General features: G+C 42.5%; 2 protein-coding genes across 6 annotated transcripts in view; one reads left to right on the forward strand and one right to left on the reverse strand.

The window, feature by feature from the left end:
• The window catches only part of SCARB2 (scavenger receptor class B member 2), a 79,617-nt gene extending 79,130 nt beyond the window's left edge, over nt 1-487 (reverse strand). Inside the window, exon 1 of the mRNA XM_085845461.1 lies at nt 214-487. Within this exon, the coding sequence (XP_085701587.1) occupies nt 214-327 (114 nt within the window). The 5' untranslated portion in view covers nt 328-487. The remainder of the gene's footprint in view (nt 1-213) is intronic.
• On the forward strand, nt 206-24,363 carry LOC147016627 (glyoxylate reductase/hydroxypyruvate reductase-like). Of its 5 annotated transcripts, none has more exons than XM_085845466.1 (7): nt 206-382; nt 10,529-10,646; nt 14,210-14,618; nt 16,260-16,428; nt 18,232-18,410; nt 22,476-22,572; nt 23,983-24,363. In XM_085845466.1, exons 3-7 carry the CDS (start codon nt 14,243-14,245, stop codon nt 24,134-24,136), a joined length of 975 nt encoding a protein of 324 aa, XP_085701592.1. In that variant the 5' UTR covers nt 206-382; nt 10,529-10,646; nt 14,210-14,242; the 3' UTR covers nt 24,137-24,363. The 5 variants fall into 5 exon arrangements, with proteins under 5 accessions (XP_085701592.1, XP_085701591.1, XP_085701593.1 ...); XM_085845465.1 differs by lacking the exon at nt 206-382 and adding an exon at nt 446-607; XM_085845464.1 differs by lacking the exon at nt 206-382 and adding an exon at nt 9,079-9,277.
• Nucleotides 24,364-24,677: the final 314 nt, after the last annotated feature.

Below are 24,677 nucleotides of genomic sequence, written 5' to 3' on the forward strand. Positions count from 1 at the left end.
CCAAAGTTCACATTCCATCCTCCCAATGGACCAAATCCGTTTGTCCATTGTTTACAATAAAACAGTCCATGCCATTCCTGTTTTAAAAAAAAAAAAACCACAACAGTGTCTGCTGATGTCTTTGTCCTGCAGGTGATTCATGTGCACATAAGACATAGATCAGTGTAAAAACACAAATCAAGATGAGGACAAGTGCGGTGAATGTGAGCATACCTGGGAGATTTTGGACCGAAGTACCCGGTGAAACACGCCAAGTCCCAGCAGCAAGACCGCCGCGACTACGAGCAGCAGCGACGCCGTCGCACAGAAGATGAGAGAGCGACGCATGGAGGGACCGACACGGACAAGGAGTGCAATGCACGAGGGACGGAGAGTCGTGTGGGTGTGTAGTTGGAAAGAAGAAGAACCCAAACACGGCGCTGCTGTGCCTTATACAAACCAAGGACGCGCACTGTACAAGCCGAGAACGCGCGCTGTACGAGCCGAGAACGCGCACTGTACGAGCCGAGAACGCGCACTGTACGAGTCGAGAACGTGCACTGTACGAGCCGAGAACGCGCACTGTACGAGCCGAGAACGCGCACTGTACGAGCCGAGAACGTGCACGGTACGAGCCGAGAACACGCACTGTACGAGCCGAGAACGCGTACTGTACGAGCCGAGAACGCGCACTGTAGAGCCGAGAACGCGCACTGTAGAGCCGATAACGCGCACTGTAGAGCCGAGAACGCGCACTGTACGAGCCGAGAACGCGCACTGTACGAGCCGAGAACGCGCACTGTACGAGCCGAGAACGCGCACTGTACGAGCCGAGAACGCGCACTGTAGAGCCGAGAACGCGCACTGTAGAGCCGAGAACGCGCACTGTACGAGCCGAGAACGCGCGCTGTACGAGCCGAGAATGCGCGCACGATGTGGGAAGCACTGTCAGGCGACCCGTGACTCACTTGAAGATTTGGTTTTAAAATAATATTATTGCTTAACTCTCACGAGTTTATGACAAGCAACGTGCGGGGAACAGCTGCTGCAGCTTTAACCGTTCATGATAATAAAACTTAATCATCACGATTCTATTTGGTTCAATGTGATACAGCAACACCGATAATAATAATAATGGGCCATTACAAAAACAGGGACACCGAGAAGGGCTCTCGGTGGAGCACGTGCCTCCGTGACGTCATGCTTCATCCACGAGAACAGATTGGGCCCCAATACATTTTTGAAATATCATGCTATAGCTATACATCGTGTTTGGCCCTATCTCTCAATGATGAAGAATCACCATAAAATAAAAAAAACAATGTCACCCACAGGGTGACCCGTATCTTGCCAAAAGGTGACCACGTGTGACTACTTTAAAGTCACACTGAGGTGAACAGAGCTGCTATCCACCAGGAGGGACTCCTTGAGGAATATCTGCCTACGAGAGATTCCGATGAGAATCGTTCTACAGAGTAACCATGAAAAATATGCGTTTGCCTCATCACGTCACCAAATGACGTTATAATGTCTCAAGCTTGACATATCTAGAAAGCACTCATCGAGGTGTTCAATTTGAGGTACTACACGATATGGTTCCTAAAACTTGAAAATTTGACCTTGGGGTCAAATATGTTTGACCTCAGGCGCTAACCATGAAGGTCAAGGCCAATCGCCACCAAAATTAATCAGCTGAGCGCCAGACCATGAACTATATTCCCATGAAGTTTGAAGACGATCCGATCAAAATTACTCAAAAAATAAGGGTTTCGTCGACTACCCTGATTTGCGACAAAGTGACCTTGACCATTGACCTTGACTTTCAAAATTTTGTGCACTGAAAGGGACCTCTATAGGCCTCTGATATGCAAAGTTACAAAAATTTCCAATGATAACTCTGCTCTGCAGAATTTTTTACACGTGATTACAGACCAACAAACAAACAAACAAAAAAAAACATACAAGCTGACTAACATATCTTGCAAAAACTTCGTTTTGGCAAGATAATAAAATTAAATAACTCTCGTATCCAGATCTGGATTCATATCATGACCATAATTGAACCAGTTCTTCCTTGTCACACAGCCAACGTGTCCACCAAGTTTCATCTGGATCTATCCACCACGTTTTGATATATCCTGCACACAGACAGACAGACAAAGAGACAAGCCAGTCGGCGGACATGGGTAGTCGACTACCCAATATAACCTGATGCAATGGGCCCGTTCGATGGGGAATGACCTGAGGATTAAGCACAAGAAAATTCATGATTATAGCTTCAAGGGTTAATGCTGCAGATTGTTTTTTCGTTAAAATACCCCCACATTTAGAGGTTTTTCGGCCGTTGCTAGGCAACGGAGGGGTCCATAGCAACGGTTCTTTCTCACACATAACTAGGGCATACCATGAACCTACCATACCAGTTTCATGTATATCTGACTCATAGTCTCTGAGATATAACGAACTTCGTTTTTTTATTGTTTTCGACCAGGGTTCATTCAGAGTCCATCTTCTCCGACAGTTTTCATAGGATCCGGCTGGAAATTTTTGGCAATATGGCTGAATGTACTGCCCACAGTCACCCGTGGCCCGATTTTTGATTTTCGAAAAAATAATTTTTAAATGAATTTTCTAAAATTTCAAAGTCCCGTTGCTAGGCAACGGTGGTGTCCATAGCAACGGTTCTCATTTGCACACAACTAGGAAATGGTATGAACCGACCAACCAAGTTTCATCGAATTCGCCATTGTATTACCTGAAATCGCCATTTTAAATACTGATAATAAGGGGAGAAAAAATCTCAATTTTTTTTTCGACTCGATCGACTACCCAACAAGCCGGTAGGCGGACATGGGTAGTCGATCAAGTCGAATTTAGTCCTTTTTCAGCCGTTACTAGCCAACAAAAGCGTCCATAGCAACGGTTCTTTCTCACACATAACTCGGACATACCATGAACCTACCATACCAGTTTCATGTATGTCTAACTCATAGTCTCTGAGATTTAACGAACTTCGTTTTATAATTTTTTTGGACCAGGGTTCATTCAAAGTCTATCTTCTCCGACAATTTTCATGGGAGCGGGCTGAATTTTTTTGTCAAGGAGGCTGAATGTGTTGCCCACAAACCATCATAGTTTGATTTTTGAATGTCGATATTTTTATTTTTTTAGATTTTTTTGAAAATTTCAAAGGCCCGTTGCTCGGCAACCGAGGGGTCCATAGCAAGGTTCTCAAACGCGCACAACTATGTCATGGTATGAACTTACCACCAGAGTTTCATCAAAATCGGCCTTCGATTAACGGAGTACTGGCCTGGACAGACAAACAGACAGATAGACAGACAGACATAACGACGGAAAACCTGAAATAAGGGTAGATAGATCGACTACCCAACATAACGACAGAAAACCTGACAATAAGGGTAGATAGATCGACAACCCAACAAACATAACGACAGAAAACCTGACAATAACGGTAGATAGATCGACTACCCAACATAACGACGGAAAACCTGACAATAAGGGTAGATAGATCGACAACCCAACAAACATAACGACGGAAAACCTGACAATAAGGGTAGATAGATCGACAACCCAACAAACATAACGACAGAAAACCTGACAATAACGGTAGATAGATCGACTACCCAACATAACGACGGAAAACCTGACAATAAGGGTAGATAGATCGACAACCCAACAAACATAACGACGGAAAACCTGACAATAAGGGTAGATAGATCGACAACCCAACAAACATAACAACAGAAAACCTGACAATAAGGGTAGATAGATTGACTACCCAACGTAAAACCTGTGCCAAATCATGATGCGGATCACACGGATGATCCGCTGTGGCAACCCCTAAAGGGAGGAAGAAGAAGAAGAATAAGAAGAAGAAGAAGAAGAAGAAGAAGAAGAAGATCGACTACCCAACATAACGACGGAAAACCTGACAATAAGGGTAGATAGATCGACTACCCAACATACATAACGACAGAAAACCTGACAATAAGGGTAGATAGATCGACTACCCAACGTAAAACCTGTGCCAAATCATGATGCGGATCACACGGATGATCCGCTGTGGCAACCCCTAAAGGGAGCAGCCAGAAGAAGAAGAAGAAGAAGAAGAAGAAGATGAAGAAGAAGAAGAAGAAGAAGAAGAAGAAGAAGATCGACTACCCAACATAACGACGGAAAACCTGACAATAAGGGTAGATAGATCGACAACCCAACAAACATAACAACAGAAAACCTGACAATAAGGGTAGATAGATTGACTACCCAACGTAAAACCTGTGCCAAATCATGATGCGGATCACACGGATGATCCGCTGTGGCAACCCCTAAAGGGAGGAAGAAGAAGAAGAAGAAGAAGAAGAAGAAGAAGAAGAAGAAGAAGAAGAAGAAGAAGAAGAAGAAGAAGAAGAAGAAGAAGAAGAAGATCGACTACCCAACATAACGACGGAAAACCTGACAATAAGGGTAGATAGATCGACTACCCAACATACATAACGACAGAAAACCTGACAATAAGGGTAGATAGATCGACTACCCAACGTAAAACCTGTGCCAAATCATGATGCGGATCACACGGATGATCCGCTGTGGCAACCCCTAAAGGGAGCAGCCAGAAGAAGAAGAAGAAGAAGATCGACTACCCAACATAACGACGGAAAACCTGACAATAAGGGTAGATAGATCGACTACCCAACAAATGAAATTGCTCATTGAGCAAGGAATTGCCAGAATAACTTTGTCATATCTCCATGATCTCTGAAAAAAAACAAAAACCTGGAGTTTGATCTTTCAAGGTCACCAGATTTGCTTTGTTGAGTACGTTATGACAAAAAAAAAAAACGATTCACAGTTTATAGTTGACCTTGACCTTGATTGAAGGTCAGCCAAACTTAACACATCAATAGCCAGTGCCGTTGCCTACATGGATGCAAATATTTGTGAACAAATCTGCACAATTGTGGACGTTGTCCAGGGGTAAATCCAGGAATTGGGTAGGGGGGTTTCCAAATAACAGAAAATTATAAATTTTCCAAATAAATTAATGTGAGCTGTTAGTGGTTTATTGATTATTAGGTACTGTATTGATACAGTTTTTCTGAGGCTTCTGGCCTTTTTTTGTGGCACACTTTCGTGGGAGGAGTTCTGGGTGACCAGGGAACCCCTGGGTTTGCCACTGTCATGGTAAATATTTTTTTGTTAGGAAGGGGGCAGGGGGGGTTCCGGGCAACCAGGAAACCCCCCTGGATTTGCACTGCAGTCAAACTTTTTTAAAATCTGAAAATTTGCATTTGTTTATCATTAGGGAACTTTGTTGCCATGGTAACTGGAAGTGGCTGAACCAAATTTCATCATTTTTGGCCTATAATAGAACACTCATACCAAGATACCACATGCCAAATTGAAAGTCAATCGGGATAGAAATGACGTTTTTATCGCAATTTGAAATTTTTGACCTGACCCACCCCCCCCCCCCCGCGACATTCGACGCCCGACCGCGAAGAAGGGTGTTGGTATGACACCCCAATGAGACATATGGTTGGATGCAGAATTGGAAGATGCACATTTTGGATTTGGTTTGAAGTCGATACGACCATTTTTGCGGACGTTATTGCGAAAATAAGAATTTCGGTTTTTTGATGACCTTGACCTTTGACCTAGATTCACAAGTAAACGCCTAGTGTCTAAGTTGGACCATGACTAATTGTTACTAAATAATTCGTAATTCATGTAAATGCGGCATTATTGGTAGGGGGGTGAATATTTTTGCAGGCCACTGTCGGTGGAAGAGTCAGGTAGGTGACAAGAAGAAGCCGATTAGATTTTGGTATGTGACAAGGATGAATGGTCCAGATCCAGATCAGGTCTATCAGTGGGATACAAAACGTAAACTGTTCAGCCTGGTGGAGGTATGCACTCTACCGAGTGCCATTATAGTTTTTCTTGTGTTCATTGCTACCCATTGTTTGTGCTACTTCGAATAGTGTACCAATCTTGTAACTTTAAAACTTTCCTCGTTACAGGGTTTATTGACCACACTTGATCAAACACCAATCCTTGTAACTGTGGCTTAACAAACTAATGCATGTGCCTCGTCTGGAGAAAGTATTGGAGAACTTCAGCACAGTTCGATCAGCTTTCGATAAGTATGAACAAACAAACATATACATAAGTCATTCATGTCAAAGGGAAACCGCCCATGCTGAAACAGCTTTCACATGCTCCACGAGTGCACTGCTTCGTCCTGCTCACGAGTACTGTTGGATGACCATGTTTGCTGTGGTGTTTGTCATTCTTTTTGTGTCGCAATGTCCACAATGAGATGTTGTATTTCTTGCTCACTTTCCTGAAGCTGAGATCACCAGATTTTACTGCCCTCGTGGCTTTATAAGCTGGTCTTCGGAGTAGCTTGCATACTTGGAAAGCCATTTGTATGCTTGAACCATCTTTCTGGGCAAGCTGTTTTCACCGAAAAATATATTCACTTGGTTATCGTTTAATTATGTATCCTGTGAGCATACTTTAAGCAAGTTTCAAATCACCCTTTTATGTACAAGCAACATAAAATGTATTATAGTGCAACATTGAACACTGTTCAGTTTCTCCAAAATGTGATCAATGTTGCCCCAAAATATTCAACCTTTTGCTGGTATCACAAAATTATAAACTACAATGAAAGTAAGTGTTGTACACATTTTCACAACCAATTAAGGTAAGGTGTGATTACACGAAGGGATCTTATGTCAATATACATACCAAGACTCGAAGTGAGAGGTCACAGAGGGGTCATTCTGCCTAACGTGCCGAATGTAGGTCAATGGTGAGTGAAAGGGGAAGGGTGTGGAGCATCATTGGTAACATGGGTGGCTGATCTCATAAAGGGTGAGGGCAAAAAGAAGTGGGACAACTTGGGAGACACCGACTCGAGGGCTGCGCTGGGACAGAGCTCCCATTAGCCAAGTCACCCTTCACCAAGTTAAGGCACACCTCATCCATTCACAGTCAAAACTCTCTCTTCCTCTCTTTCTCAAAGTCGTTCCTGTAGTCAAGACCTTCCAGTCAAATTAACTTGCTGGGTTTGCCTGACCATCTCTTTCAGTCTCATCAAAACCCATAATCTTTCTATTGTGTTTGCATGAAGTCTTAAGACATTAAATAATATAATTAAGGTTCCTGTCTGTTCGTTCGTTCGTGGGCACGTATTGGGTTAGTGGGTAAAGGCGTTTGCTTTATTATTGACGATTGTGATTGCTTCTTTTGTTCTTCCCCACCATGCCATCATCATCATTTCTTTATTAAATACACTACAATCCCATTTTTCCCTCCAGGCCTTCAAAACAGCTGTTCACCAACACCTTTTATCTTCCCCAATCCAAAACCTCGATCTTCTCTACTCCCGTTAATCCACCCCAAAGCCACCTCCTTCAAATTCCCTGCTTTCCTTCCTGAAAGTCCCTGTAATGTCCGTCTTGTATACCCCATGTTCCCCACCCCATCCCTCTCCCTTCCACAGATCTCCTAATGTCTCTGTTCCCCACTGTTTTGTCCTTCCCTCTCCCGCCCCTCTTGTCTCATGCCACCCCCCCCCCCCTTGCAGTGTGTTGTGTGTTCGCTCTCATACGAGCCTCGGCAATGTATACAACTATATATATATATATATATATATATATATATATATATATATATATATATATATATATATATATATATGTCCTGTTTGTGGCTGCTGCTTCACTTGATAGTTTTGTTTCACTTGATAGTTGATGAGGAATAAATGATTGCCGTCTCCACACCGCTAGTAAGACCATGCCACGTGTTTTACATTGCTCAGCCTAAGATTCAAACCAGTCATGCGATGCCGATTGGCACAGCACTGGGCTGCTTTGAGATTTCCAATCTGCACAGTAACATAGTAGTCAGATGCAGATCCAACAGAGGTGTCAAATGAGTCAACTGTTGCGGTCGCTTTGACACGACCTGCAGGATTCGAATCGGGCAGCTGCCTCCCATCCCAACCCGCCGCCGTTTCCTCGCGATCACCATGCACTGGTTCTTGTTTTTTGGGTTCGGGAATAAACCCATTTATTTTAAAAGAGTAAGGTTCTCATGCGTCTTCTCAGTTCTCGTGTGTGCAAATCAGCCATTAATTCAGAACATCTCCACAGGAGATAAGCCGTTCAGAACATTGCGGGATTTTAACCTCCCGCTGTGACGAGCTCAATGTCAGTTGAGCCATTGGCGCCACGGACCTTTTGAGAGTACAGCATGGTGGAATCACCACCACCCTCCAGTAGGCTTGACCCCACAGTTAGCACGGAGACCTCCATAAACATCATGCCAGTGTCACCACAGCAGTGGGGGAACAGCCCCGAGCTGATGGCAAAGCTGAAAGCTGGTCAAGATATGCTGGCAGGAGACATGGAGGCTGGTCAGGCTGAGATGAGGGCTATTGGCGACAGTCAGGACAAAATGGGGGCTGAGCTGCAAGCCAAACTCGAGGCTGTCAGCAGAGACGATTTGTTGATTGATTCTTTGTTGGAAATGATTCCCACTGCTTCTTAAATGTAAAACCTTCCTCCCTACACCATTCTTCCAGCCATTGGTTGACGTCTATTGTTCTGCTCATAATTTCTATGTCGTTTCCTAATCTTGGGAGAATCCCAGAAAACATGACCTCACAACCCTTAACTGTCAACTGCTTTCCCAATATCCAGTATCTATTTTCAAGCTTTCCCAATATCCAGTATCTATTTTTCAAAACCTCTCAGTAAACTTTCCCTACATCATTCACACCAAAGTGTACCACAACCAACTTCTTCCTACCATGACCCGACACAATATCATTTACCCATGACGGTAGCTTGAATTTTATGAATCCTTTTTTTGGACATCGTTAACCAATGCAAGAATAAAGCCATATATAAAAAACACATATACAAATGTAAAAACGAAGAGGAGCTGTGATTCGGCCTTTCCATAATATATACAGTACATCATGGCCCTGAGTGTGGGGAGGAGAGGTGTTCCGGATTGAGGCTGTGGGCGGTACTTTGGGAGTTGGGGGGTGGGGATGGGGATGGGGATGGGTCCTTCTACCTTTGACCTGCACGTTTGTGTTTGCTGTAACAACTCCACGTCGTTTAATGATCGTTGTTATTGCGATTGGGTTTGTGTATCGACTTCCAGTTGAACATGTCCACATGGCATTAAGCTGCGTCTGCATGGAGGCGCGAGAATGAACCCATCGTCATAAGGATCAATTCCCATGCACATTCAGGTTAATCTCTGGTCTTTCTTTATCTCTTGCCAACCCCACATCTGATTGCTCTTTCTAACGTCTGCTTGGTCTTGCTAATGTCGACTTGGTCTTGCCAATCCCATGTCTGCTTGGTCTTGCTAATGTCTATTTGGTCTCGCCAATCCCATATCTGTTTGGTCTTGTTTATGTCTACTTGGCGTTGCCAATCCCACATGTTTGGTCTTGTTTATGTCTACTTGGTGTTGCCAATCCCACATATGTTTGGTCTTGTTTATGTCTACTTGGTCTTGCTGCCTGTTTGGTCTTGCCAATGCCACATCTGCTTGGTCTTGCTTATGTCGACTTGGTCTTGCCAATCCTATGTCTGCTTGGTCTTGCTAATGTCTGTTTGGTCTCGCCAATCCACGTCTGCTTTGTCTCGCCAATCCCACATCTGCTTGGTCTTGCTTATGTCTACTTGGTCTTGCCAATCCCACATCTGCTTGGTCTTGCCAATCCTACATCTGCTTGGTCTTGCCAATCCAACACCTGCTTGGTCTTGCCAATCCTACATCTGCTTGGTCTTGCCAATCCAACATCTGCTTGGTCTTGCCAATCCAACATCTGCTAGGTCTTGCCAATCCAACATCTGCTTGGTCTTGCCAATCCCACATCTGCTTGGTCTTGCTTATGTCTACTTGGTCTTGCCAATCCCATGTCTGCTTGGTCTTGCTAATGTCTGTTTGGTCTCGCCAATCCACGTCTGCTTGGTCTTGCTGCCTGCTTGGTCTTGCCAATCCCACATCTGCTTGGTCTTGCTTATGTCTACTTGGTCTCGCCAATCCCACGCCTGTTTGATCTCGCCAATCCCACATCTGCTTGATCTTGCCAATCCCACATCTGCTTGGTCTTGCTTATGTCTACTTGGTCTTGCCAATCCCATGTCTGTTTGGTCTTGCTAATGCCTGTTTGGTCTTGCCACACGTCTGCTTGATTTCACCAATCCTACATCTGCTTGGTCTTGCCAATCCTACATCTGCTTGGTCTTGCCAATTCCACATCTGCTTGGTCTTGCCTATTCCACGTCTGCTTGGTCTTGCTACTTGTCAGCATGTCTGCCTCACAGCCGTTGGTTAGGTCTTCCATGAGTGTATATATCTATTAAAATATTATTACCTCCGCCACCGAAGGTGAGGACGTTGTGTTTTCACCCTCTCTGTTTGTTTGTTACTTGCAAAATCAAAGATTTTTATTATTAGTCAATTTTGTTATTTTGTTTGTCGCCTACAGGTCACAATTTTAAACTGATCTTCACGAAACTTCACCAAGTGGTAGAGTTTGTCATAAGGAAGAAGCCTATTGTTTTTGAGGTCAAAAGGTCAACATAGGCCAAAGGTCAACAACTTAGGTGGGATTTCTAAAATCTTCAATTTTCACCCGATTGTCTTAAAATTTGAAGAGGATTTATATTTCAGGTCACTGAATTCAACCAACCGATTGTCTCCAATTTATAAAGTAGGTAAATTTGCGGTTAAAGGTCTTACTCTTCTTCTTCGTCATGCTTAGCCATGACGTCACACCCAGAAGTTGACCATTATATCCGTACTGTGTCCAGGTTACATCGTGAAATGATTTAACTCAAATGGCGAATAATTTTCGATTTTCCACAAATATTCTGAGTCGATGCGTCCTTGGTCGTTGTAGTAACACAAATCAAGATGGTTTCATGCCACACCAATGGCAGAAACACCCTAGGGTTGTCCAAAATACCCGCGTGTGAATCAGGCCTAAAAAATGTTCGGTTTTGTGCTCAGAACATGTTATGAAACAACAGAGATGACTTGATCTTGTGGTTATCCGCCACGATTGAGTGCATACCTCCACCAGGTTGAACATTTCCCTTTTAGTATCCCAATGATAGGCCTTGCTACACACCAAAATCGAATTGCCTTCTTCTTGTCACCGACCCAACTCATCCATCAAGTTTTGTCATAATCCATCCATAACTTTTTGAAATATCATGCTATATATCGTTTTTGGCCCCACCTTTAAATGGTGAAGAATCACATAAGATTTAAAAAAAATTCTCGCGTCCGGATCCAGAACTTCAGCAAAATCTAATCAGTTCGTTGTTATCACACACCCAACCTGTCCACCAAATCTCGTCCGAATCCGTCCATAAAATTTTGAGATATTCTGCTCACAGACAGACAGGAGTGAAAACACAGCCTCCGTCCACCTTTGGTGGTGGAGCTAAAGGCCCAGTCACACCTTGACGTTTTAGCCAGCGATGGCAACGTATTAAAATTTATGTAAAACGCTGGCTTACTTTTGATGTTTTTTTTAAAGATTCGGACGTATTCATAGCGACTTGGTCTTATGTATAACGCATTAGTAACGGACGCAGAACGTTTCGTTGTGTTATAGATAACTTATACCAACGAATGCTGAACCTGTTGTCGGCCTACACAACCTATGCCCAACGATAGTCTAACTTATGCATAGCGCGTTGCACGCATCGCTGACGATGTCGTGACGTAGCCTATTAAAAGGCTGACGCACAACGATTCGAATCATAACTGCCGTAGAAATGGAAGTGTCAACATCGCAGTCACACCTTGGCGATCTTGCCAGCGTATGCCGACCGAAGAAAAATGTGTCTAAAATGTTGGGGCACGTCAAATACGGTATGAGTAAGTTTGGTATACGTGAGTAGAACGCTAAAGTACGCTATCATACGTCGTAGTAAGTAGAGTACGTCAAGAAATTTTAAACATGTTCAAAATTTTACGACGTACTTGGCGTATGACACCACGTTCCGCATGCGATGGGGATAAGTTTTACATACGATATGCGGACGCTTACACACGTCCACAAAGGCTACTTATAAGCTACTCATAAGTCGAAACATGTCGCGGTAATGTCTTTTTTACGCGAAGCTTATTTCTAACTTATGTTTGACGTGCTTTGAACCAATTCTTTACGTAGTCCCAACACACATTGACGTATGTAGACGTATTCCAATGACGTCTTCCGGTCGACAAAAAAAAAAAAAATTAACGTGTTTCTAGCTTACAACTGCCATATAAAGACGTGCTCCCAGCGATTTTGGGAATTGGTATATAAAAATGGTGTTCATAAAAGGGGAACCCAACAGTATTTTCGAGTCCTTTTTGAGTCGATGTCCATGTCAGCAGTAACAGTACCAGTATCAGTATCAGTATTAGTATTAGTATTAGTAGTAGTTTGTTCATGTTGGCAGTAGTAGGTGAGTATGAGGGGGAGGGTGTGGGTTATGATGGATCCTCCTTGCGTCCGCGTGTCCACGGGTAGGAGACATCTTTGCACCATTGTTCAAAGTTCTTCGCAGCTAATTTTTTATGGGGCTTTTTCAACAATGAGCTATGGCTTGTTTTTACGATTTAGGTCTATTCATAACGGGTTGGACAAATGCACAATGAACTAATAATGTGCATAGAGCGCTTCGACAACTTATAGATATGGTATACCAACGAATAATTATCGTGTAGCCGGCGTTCACAAACTATGCCCAAGGATAGCCTAACTTATCCATATCGTGCGGCAGTTTATCTTTGCCGGTGACGTAGGGTTTGCTATTCATAGGCTGCCACTCAACGATTTAAATGGCTGCATCTCCACTATTGAAAGTAGACGCTTGCGCTCAACAATTGGATTTTTTTTTACACTCAACGACTTTTAAACGGTACCACTCAGCTATTTTCATTGTTTACAATGAACGATTTAAATTGCTGTCACTCGCCTTTGTTTTTTGACGCTGGGGTTTGGAAATTTGAAGCGTTTCTCCTGAACGTGTTAAAACGCTCAAACTCGACTATTTCAAATAGACGCTGCCGATGGACAATTGGAATCATAGCCAAGCTAGACATCGAAGTGTGAACATCCTCGTCATGCCGAAGAAAAGCTTGAAGAATGCTGCAAATAAGTGTCCTGGCCGTGGCCGTGGACGCTGACGCAAGGACGATCCATTATACCGACGTCTTTCAGCCTATGAGTAACTTAAAAGTAACGTCTGTCGATGTGTGGCAACGATCGCGTAACGTGCCAACAACACGTTAATCATAGGTTATAAATAAGTTTCGGGTACGCTAAACATTACCTCGGCGTGTCTCAACTTATGATTAACTTACAAGTAGCATGTGTTGACGTCTGTCAACGATCGCAGACTGTGCATACAACTTGTGTCCAGCGTAGCGGAACGTGTGAGTCATACGCCAGCATACGTCGTGAAATTTCAAGCATGCAAAAATTTGAGGACAACCGAAAAGTACAACGTTTAAAGCCAGCGTACAACGACGTATGGCAGTGTTTTTCAGCGTGCTCTCAATGTTATCAAAACTTACCCATAACGTATTCAACGTGTGCCAGCGTTTTAGAAAATTTTTTCAAAAATCGGCATACGTTGGCTAAAACGTCAAGGTGTGACTGGGCCTTTACAAGCACAAGTAGACTCTCAGCAACAATCAAATATCTAAGCACAAGTGAAAAGCTATGGAAGACAAGGCTCCTGGAAGCACGGTTGATGAACTCTCACACTTTCTGTTCGTTTGGCAATATCATCAGACTTCTTTGGGCATACACATGATAAGGCACTTTCCCTCCTCAATCTCCCCCCGCTCTGGCGTGGCTCTTATCCATTGCGGCAGGACCACAACTTCCTTTTATTCCGTATGCAGCATAAGGCTGTGGGGTAGCATCATTGGCTGAGGGCATAGCTGTGCTGCTGATGGTTACATGCCCCTGTAGGTTAGTGCAGGAATTTGTAATTTGTTCAGGGTGCCAGCAATTTCATAAGTTTGAAAGACTCACTCATAAAAACTAAAAAAAATTGTTTTGTGTTTCGTTGGAAGCAAAAACCATGAGAGTGTTGTTGAGTGTGTTTGACTAAATGCAGCTTTGAAGTCTCATTTTGATTCTTTTTTTTTATTCCAGAAAATAACGCTGCATTGTCTCTCTGAAGGAAACATGGACAACCGTCCGCACCTATTGCTGTCTCCTTGCCCTTACTTGGAGTTACATTTGAACACATTCTTGGAGAAATTTCAGAATCACTTCTACATTGTTTGGCTTTCGGAATTCATTAAGAACTCGAAAGAATTAGGAGAAAAGATTGTTGCGATACTTAGTTTTTCACAAGAGACATACATCAACAAAAAAATTCTAGATTTGCTTCCCAACCTGAAGGTTATCAGTGTATTTGGTGCTGGTGTGGATCATTTGGATTTGACTCTGATCCAAAGCTATGGTGTCAAGATCTGCAATCTCCCTGGGATCGTAACGAACCCGACGGCAGATATGGCAATGGCTCTCCTCCTCGCATCAGCTCGGAACATCGTTTCTGGTGATGTTTGTGTGTTGTCCCTGTTTACATATTCCTGTTATTCATCAAATAGTTATGAAAATGGGGTTTGTGTTTCACTACTTTTCTTGAATTGAATGTCGTGCTTTGTAGAAATCGATTAAATAACTCGCAATTTGACATTTTCATGGGTGTTTTTAGGCAAAAAAAAACAAAAATCACACTCCTCTATATGTAATTTGTGAAGTGTCTTTTTTGGTCGACTTCCTTGTGCTCCTAAACCAATGAGTTCAACTTGTTGATTGCACCTGGGGAGAGGGGAGTGGGGGAGAGGTGTACTGGAAAGTCTTAGAGAATAAAGAAATTTCATATTCCCCTGCCCCCGCCCCAACCCCTATGTCATATCGCTCCACTCCGGATAGGGGTGGGGGTGGTGGTAGTGGTTGGAGAGAGGAGGATCGTTATCACAAGTCATAGTTAAGCTGATTCTCTGCATGGAAACCACAGACATGATGGTAGTGTGGAAATTATTACAATAGTAAGTGTAATATTGTTTGTGTGTTTATAATGGTCATACTTGTAGGGTGCACGGATAGGTTTTAAGGGATTCAATTAAAGTCATCGCTCTTGGTCTTGGGTGGGGATTCGGAGTGGGCATCATTTGTATCGGAGTGCAACAATGACAACGATCGGCCAAATGGCCTCATTTCCTTGTTTTATTTAAAGTTGTACAGGATCATGCGACTACTCATTACACTTGGTCTAGTCAGACTGTGGAGCCTTTGCATATTCATTTCCATTTGGCATATGGAATATATATATATATATATATATACACACACGAGGGCCGTACCGAAAGTCATGAGCACGTTTGTTGTACATTTAGGTGCATGTAAGAAAATTGATGTTGTCAATCGTAACTGGACATACCACATTAATTTTCGACAAAATCTCAAGAACAATCCATGCATTTCTGCCATCGTGGAACGAGCTCAAAAATCCCGCCACAGTCGAAGTCCGTTCCAACACTTTGCAGCTCGCTGTGCACAGCTATCTGGGCTGCCTCGTCGTTTTCATCGTGCCAGCCTTTCGTGTGATCTTTCAATGGTCCGAACAGATGGGAGTAAAGTCTGGACTGCACGGTGGTGTAGGTGAGGGAAGGGAGGTTGGGGTGGGGGGGGGAGGACTTCCCAGCCATTCTTTGAGATTTCTTCCAAAGTTAGATGTGCAGTGTGAGGTCCAGCATTGTCATGTTGAAAGATAACAGCTTTTTTCATCAAGCACTTTTCCAGAAGTGCACGTTTCAGTTTCTTGAACATCTGGACACAGCGAGCTGCGTTGATGGTTTCCTCTTTGGGCAGGAAATCAACGAATATGCATTTCTCGGCATCCCAGAAGACAGTTGCCATAACTTTGCTGGTGGGGGGATACTCTTTTCGCCTCCTTTTTTGGAGTTCATGACTTTTGTTATGCTCCTTATAATTCAATGCAATAGCTTTGATTCCTGAGAGAACTCCAATCTTCAAACATGCAGGTGCAGTATTCCAAGCTCCATCCCTCTGCATTCTCTTGTATTTCCATCTTTGTATGAACATCATTATTATTATATTATCATTACAATTGGCTCCGAAAATGTTTTTGCAAATGTCTAATGGGTCTGTACTACTGCTCTTTTCATTGCAGAAGTTCAACAAGTGAAGAATTCAGAGCCAACAAATTCAGTAATAACGGAACCTGTGGAGGTCACAGGGTCAGTCATGGGCATCCTTGGGATGGGAACCATTGGTCTTGCTGTGGCCAAGAGAGCACGTGGCTTTGATATGACTATTCTTTACCACAACCGAAAAAGAAGGTATGAAAACGATTAATAGAATGAAGGACTAGTCTTGCTGGTGAAGGCAAGTGTCGACACTTACTAATGTGGTATGGTGGGTAGCCATTTAAACATCTGTAGCAGCTGAAAGAACATCGTACAATTTCCTTCTCTTCCTCTCTCTTCTTCATTTTTTACTTCCCCCCCCTCCTCCCTTTTTTTCTTTTTACCTCCACCACCGGAGGTGGACAGAGGTTGTTTTCACTGGTCTACCTGTCTGTGAGTAGGATATCACAAAAAATGTATGGACGGATTCAGATGAAACTTAGTGCAAAGGTTGGATGTGTGACAAGGGTGAATCGATTCGATTTTGGTGAAGATGTGGATCTGGATCCAAGAAGTTTGAAAGTGATTCTTCACCATTGAGAGAAAAGGCCAAAAACGATGGTTTTTTTTCGAGGAATATTTCAAAAAGTTTTGGATGGATTACGACAAAAATTGGTGGATATTTGGGTAGTTGACAAGAACAAGTCGATTAGAATTCGGTTACGGTCCAGATTCAGATCCGACCTATCAGTGAGATACAAAAAGTAAAGCGTTCACCCTGAGGAGGTATGCACTTTACCCATTGCAGTTCTCGTTCTCCCTTTCTACCTCCGCCACCGAAGGTGAAGGAGGTTATGTTTTCATCCCTCTCTGTTTGTTTGTTCGTTTGTGTGCAGGCTATCTCAAAAAGTTGTGACGGATACAGATGAAATTTGGTGGACAGGTTGGGTGTGTGACAAGGAAGAATTGATTCGATTTTGATGAAGATCCGGATCCGGATCTGGCTACTAGAATTTTTAAAGTGATTCTTCACTATTGAGAGATAGGGCTAAATTAATATAAAGCACGATATCTCAAAAAGTTGCAGATGGATTCGGATGAAATTTAGTGGACAGGTTGGGTGTGTGACCATGACAAATTGATTCGATTTTGGTGACGTTCCAAATCTGGATATTTGAATTATTTAATTTTTTAAGTGATTCTTCACCGTTGATCGGGCCAAAAACGAGATATAACACGATATTTGAAAAATGTTATGGTCCCGATATGTTCTCGGGGATCAGGCACTACGTGATGGAGGTATGCACTCTACCGAGTGCCCTTCAAGTTCCCTGCTGTTTTCTCTTCTCTTTTTTTTTTTCTTGAGTTTTCTCTTCTCTATTTTTCTTTCTCCTTTTCTTTTTTCCTCCACTCTCTTCTTTCTCAATTTCTCTCGGTCTTTCTCTGTCTTTGGAAACCAAGCTAGCATTAGGACACTAACCATGTCATTATTGGATTGTACGTCAAAACCTAATTAGCTTATTTATGACCTTGAGGAGTGGAGTAATCTACTTGCCCTGCCTGGTCAGGTCAATATGTGATACCAGTCCAGATACATTATCATTTGCCTCCTTAATACCCTCAGGTCAACCAATACAGTAAATGATACTGATGAAAAGCCAATGCTGCCCGCAATACTTTTTAGAAAATGTGCTCCGAACTATTTCGAGAAAAATGTACATGTAGATTTTAAAGGTCACTCAAGAAAATTGATAAATAGCATTGATGACTGTATTTTTCTTCAACAAAAAAAAATGATCGCCTGGTCTATCTGAATTTCCTGCTCGCAACCTCCCCCACCCCGACATGTAACTATCATGATCAGTTTTCTGTAAAACTGCTTTGAACTGTCAATTGTGAACCCAATAATTTAAGCGATATATCTCCATCTAGGAATAAATCGGACCAAATTGTTGCAAAATTGTCGCACCAAACCAAATTGTTGATCAGTAATTGTTGCATAAATTATTCCTTTAGGCCATTGGAAGAGGAGCAGGAGGTTGGGGCTACCTTCTGTCCATATTTGCTCGACATGTTGGCAAAGGTAGACTTCCTCGTGGTGTGTGTGGATCTGAACAGCAGCAGCACCAAGATGATCGCTGAACAGGAATTCCGTGCCATGAAACCCAGTGCGACCATTGTCAACATTGCCAGAGGTTACACAAATATAAGCAGCTGTATATTTTGGCGTATAAGTCGATGTGGAATGAGAGTCAAATTGACTAATTTCCTCATTTTTCTTTCCTTCATTCATTCATTCATTCATTCATGGATAAGTCTATTTGGAATAGCCGATGAAGCAAGATCAACTGTGGTAGTGAACAATCAGTCAGTCAGAACAAAAGAGGAATTAATTCCTTGCTGACTGTGTCACAACACATCATCAGCTGCCAACTTGTACTTCCAGGTCCAGGATCATGAATATCAATGAGCTGTATTGTGCATATTATTTGAACTACTTTGTGGGAAGACCTTTCGGATAAATTAGGAAAGTAAATAGTATTTCAACATGTTTGTTATCATATAGGGGTACAGTATTTAAAACAAGCTACATTTCTTGTTGACAAAGTATTTCCTTTACATAGCTCCAGGTAGTGAACAAAAAAGCCACTTACTAGGGTGTTGGGTCAACATATGTGGTGACTGTAGCCTGGATGCGCTGTGGAATAGAGTCCATCAATGTCTGGAATTCTGCAGGAGGGATGCGGCACCATTTTTTTCACGAAAACGTCTATCAACTCACACCTGTTTGATGGAAGTGGAAAACGCTATCTCAGGTGTCGTTGCAGAATATCATGTAAATATTCAGTTGGGTTCAGATCTGATGACTGAGAATGTGATTCACATATAGATAACATCATCATGCTCATCAAACCATTGGGTGACCACACGTGCAATGTGGATGGTGGCATTGGGAGATCTCTTGCAGCCATACTATCCATAATTGTAGGCAACCAAGCCTGTGCAGAATTTTTAGCTTCTCTGGAATTTAAATTCCAGATTAAAGGTATCATCATCGTGCACCGTCCATCCAGCCGTCCATCCTTCTCCTATTTCGACTTCTCTGGCCAAACCACTGGGCCAATACGACTGAAATTTGGCAGCAACTTTCCTCTCCTGACTGGTGAGAGATTGCAAAGCTCATTCCAGTCACGTGACTTTAAGTATATCAAAATGGCCGACTTAGTAAATTTCTTCAAAAATCTTCTTCTCCAGACCTACCAGTTAGAATGCTACCAAATTTGGGTAACAACATTAGGCGAGGGTAGGGATGTTAAATTGCAGAGGTCATGCCCATCACCTGACCGGAAGTGTCAAAATGGCCGGCTTAGTCAATTTTTGGGGAAATCACGTAAATTCCTTCAAAAATTCCTTTATACAATTTATTCATTTATGCAGTTCATTGTTGAAAACCATTGATATGGCGATTCTGCATACAAGTCAAGGTCCGCACTTCCAAAGGAAAAAAGTATCAACTTATACGGTAATTATAATAGATAAACCTAGCCAGTAATATACAATACTGTAATTCTATTCCAAATGCCAAGACAGTAAGGCTGCTGACACTAGTTGTTTTGCACCATGAAACATCACATAGATCCAAGGATTATTGGCAGAAAAGGGGGAAAAAAATATACTTGAAGTAGCATTTCTACAGCTCTGCACTGCAATGCAGCAGTTCAATATTAAGACACATTTGAGCAAAACCCTACTAGGCCAGGTCTAAGCCCAAAATAACCAACCTTTTCTGCCCTCGCACTCCTCCCGGTCTCGATTAACAAGGGATTTATTGCAGAGAAAATGGGGGAAGGCAATAAGATGGTTACACCTTATTGTATTCACTCGGGGAATATGGAACTCAAAAGAGGATCGACAAGACAAAGAACCTGTCTTGCGCGGCAATGCTCGCGCATGTGATATGTGTCTGTCGTTCAGCACGATTTGCTCTCCATTATATATGGGCTATTGGAGTCACTTGGGCTCGCAGTGGTGCAGTGTGGTTCTTGGTTCTTGATTTCAATGAACTTCCTTCGCCTCTCTCGAGAACTTGCAAACTCTCCCGAGGACCTACTGGAATTCCTGCTGAATTCACCGACTCAATAACTAACCACCTTGCGCCAGCCCAGTGCAACAACTCCCCATGTGCACGCTGCCTGCGTTTTTGTTTAAACACACAAGTTGCCACCACCATACCCATTGAATTGCGCCAAGGGGGCGTGATCACTGGCTGATGCAGTGAGCCAGATCTCCATATTTGGGCTGGTTTTCAGCCCGCTTTGTGGCCCCATGCCTGACCCTGTAATGGGCCACACTCATTGGCTGTCGCAGTGAGGAAAATTGCTTCATGAGTGCTGCTCCTTGATGCTCCCTCCCATACCTTGAACCTACCATCTTCGACTCCTGCTGATCCTCTCCACACCCCTCTCCCCACCCTGCCTGACTCATACGTGATGTCATTGTTTTCCTGTTCCCTTTTGATCTTCCATCAGACTGTGAATCTGCTGCCCTCTGTCATTTGGCTTCTCCACAAGGCTAGAGCTGTCAAAAAAAATCTCAAAATGGCAGCATGATTATTGTGGAATGGAAGAACTCAAGAAAATTGTGATGAAAGTGAAAACAGTTGACTCAAAAACACACTGCATTAATCAAATACAACTAACTAGGGGATGACTTGCAAACGGTTAACTTGAGAAACACGGTTCCTCATCGAAGGACACACATGGATTTGTACACCAAGCGATTTACATCAAGCAATAAGGATACAGTCCAGAATTGTCATGTTTTCTTTCATTTTATTATGACTTGTACCTGTCAGAAGTTTCTGTGTAAACGTTTATGTGTCTGTTCCTCTTTGTTCTCATCCATACCCCAATCTGTTCCTGGCTATTGTCACTCATCATTGTATTATCCCATCTTTCTCTTTTTGTGTGTGTCAATACACCCCCGAGCTCCCCTCCAATACCCTTTGGTAGTTTGTAAACCTGATGCCTTTTTGGCGTTGAGTTACTCTCTGAGCCTCGGCCATTGTAGAAAAATTATTTTTACTCAAGGAAACCGAGATTAAAATGCAATATAATTGATTCAAGAAGCAAACATATTTCACCATCTTCTTTCTGCTTGCTCTTTCCATAATAAAAAAAATAATAGCACCGCAAAGCGGGCGTAACCCCTCAGCCCCTTGACGCAAACCAATTTCAAGATGGTGGCCACATTGAAAATCGCAGCATGCCCATTTTCGACAGAAACCATCCTCTACTCAACCCCAACACACCCAGCAAAAATGGATTTAATCGGACAAGGCGTTCTCCTCGAAATTGATGGAAACCAATTTCAAGATGGCTGCCGTGGCGGCCACAGTGAAAATCGCATCGTGCCCATTTTGGAAAGGAACCTTCCTCTACTCAACCCCATTATACCTCGCCAGAATAAAATCAATGTGTGAAGCCGTTCTAAAGTTATTGTCCGGAAACCAAATTCAAGATGGCTCCTCCAGCTGCCATATTGGATATCGGATTGCGCTGAATATCAAAAGGAACCTTCCTCTAAACACCCCCATTATCTCACACAAAAATGAAATCAATAAGTCAAGCCGTTCTCAAGTTATTGTCCGGAAACCAAATTCAAGATGGCTGCCCAAGCCGCCATATTGGATATCGCATCGCACTGATTATCGAAAGGAACCTCCCTTTACCCAGCCCCAACACACACTGCAAAAATGGATTTAATCAGACAAGGCGTTCTCTGCGAAATTGACGGAAACCAAAAGTTGACAGACGCCCGGACGGATGCCCGGACAACGCCTGTGATGACAATACCCCTTAGCCCAATTCGGGCTGAGGGGTAAAAATAAAGTTGCAAATGAGCAATCAACTTGTTTTATTTAAAAAAAAAATAACATTCCTGACCAATCTTTAAATTTAAATGAAAAAGTCACTCACGAGTTGTTTTTTTTTTCTTTTCTTCCCATCCCCTGCTTATTGGTTGCATTTGCTCGCTGACCAGATTATTATTTCGATTACAAATGAACAGGTAAACAAACATAATATGTATATGTGGAAGAATTACACGCCCAGACTGGGAATTGAACCAAGGTCATCTCGTGAGCCGTGGTATGGTTCGACAGATGACCTGGGTTCGATTCCTGGTCTGGGCGTGCAACTTTTCCCACATATACATATCAGGTTATTATTTGTTCATATTCTTCTTGATATCTTCAACAGGCTTGGTAATTGATCAGGATGCCATGGTGACTGCTTTGTCTGAGGGCTGGATTCGTGCAGCTGCTCTGGATGTCACTTACCCTGAACCTCTACCAAGGTGAGTGGGCCAAAATGCCCTTTTTTTGAAAACTATTCACTTTGACCTATCCAATTGTAGAGCAGTGAGTTGGGAGGGTGGCAGAAGGCTTTACCTACTTTGGTTAGTGGGCTTTGTATGGAATATTTTCACAGTTGCTGTGAAGGCACATTTTGGAGTACAAGAATAGATGAAATGTTTTTCGTGGGTCATGGAGAGGGGGGGGGGGGAGAGACAGAGACAGATAAATAAATAGATATAGAGATAGAGATAGAGATATATGGGTCATGAAGAAAACAGAGAATAGGGATGTTGGAGAGAAAGGGATAGAAAAAGGCATCTCAGAAGTTAGCGTTGGGATCATGGGACATGACCCTCGATTTATCCCAATTTATCCCATTTAAGGTAAGAATTCCTGTCATTAAGGGAGTATGTGTGCATGTGTGCTCGGTTGTGGAAACTGGACTTCCCAGTAGAGACAAAGCATAACTTCAAAATTTCTTCTGCACATTAACAATCACCTTCACAGTGTTGATCAAACATGCAGTCTCTGACACACAGAACAGAGACTCAAATGACTCCCCTTCACTTTGCCTGGAACACACACCAGTTGTCTTTTTACTTTTAAAGTCTAGAATATTTTTAGTATCAGCTTTCTTCTGACATTTAAATGATACATCTTAGTTTTAAAACATTACGACATCTTTATACGTTTGTTATAATTTTAGGAGTCCGCCGATAGTCCAGGGAAGAAAATAGTAAGGAACCTTAGGATGACTGTCCCAACGCTGTGTGCCTCACCAGGTGAAGATCCCCCATTGGTGCTGCTCCCTGGAAATGTCCAAATCTTCCTTTTAAACAAAATTACCACAGGTTTATGGAAAAATACTGAAAGTTGATTGGTTGGTCCTTCCTACTAAACCACGCCCAGTGATAAGAACAAATCATCCATGTGTTGTATGTTGAGTGCGTAGACCTGTTTTGATGAGAAAGTGATGAGCTCAAGCTAAATTAATTCAGACTGAGCAACTTCCTCATCGTGAAAAATTATGAATTAATTGTGCATGCAATTATGCTTGATGAAAAAGAGAAGACACTACAACCTCCTACATTTAAATCCCTTGTAAGGGAACTCATTATTATCTTCAGTTATACACACGTATGCCACACATTTCTTTAGATTTTCTTGCAATTTCTGTGCCTGACACCTTTGCCAAAAATAATATCTGCAAATACAATACAATTAATATTAGGAAAGTTATTCCACAACAGTCACAGGCGTACACTTGTCAAGCTCTCACAGGCATACCCTCTCACGTGCACAAACATTTTCATTTGTGATTACAATGAGCATTATGAAAGGTATTGAGTCTTGGATACATATATCAGGAAGCAAACAGGTTCACATGGTGCTCTTTTCTCTTCCCACAGAGATCATCCCCTACTGCACTTGAACAACGTCATAATCACACCGCACTCTGGTACAGACATCAAAGAAACCTTTCAAAAGATGTTGGATATTTCATTCGCGAACACCCTTGCTGGTGTGGAAGACCGGCCATTCCCTCATCCCATCAAAGTTTGAAGCTACGACACGTGCTTTAGTTTGGTCTGAATCGTGGTTTTCTTTTCATTTCCGAATTCAACAGACAGCATAAAGATCGATAAATTTGCAATTAAACATGTCAATTTTCTCTTCATTCTTAATGGTAAATTTTGTTCCCAAAAAACAGAACTCTGTTTGTTTTGCCTTTACTTAACATTTACTTTGTTTTGCTGAATTTGCAAATAAATGAACCTGTGAAATTGTAATGCTTTTTGTTGATTTTATCATGAATTTGTCTTTAAAAGTGCTATAAATCCCTTGAACCAATTTATCTGGGTTTCCTTTGCACATGTTCGATGCCTCACTCTCCATCAAACTGTATAATTCTTAATCTGCCCCCACACCTCTCTGTTGGCATAATCAGGGTTAACATTTAAGTCCCAATATCGATTAATCAATTTGTTTCTTATTTAGTGCTATTCATTTTGGAGTAAGATCTCAAAGCATTTTACAAAGAAGAGAATTGAATAAACATAGGGGCAATACCCTTGGGCGCTCACCTGGTAGCGGTTGGATAAGA

This window comes from Eptatretus burgeri, chromosome 11 (assembly GCF_056783735.1).
Source record: "Eptatretus burgeri isolate ZD-2024b chromosome 11, Ebu_testis_v1, whole genome shotgun sequence".
NCBI classification, from domain to species: Eukaryota; Metazoa; Chordata; class Myxini; order Myxiniformes; family Myxinidae; genus Eptatretus; species Eptatretus burgeri.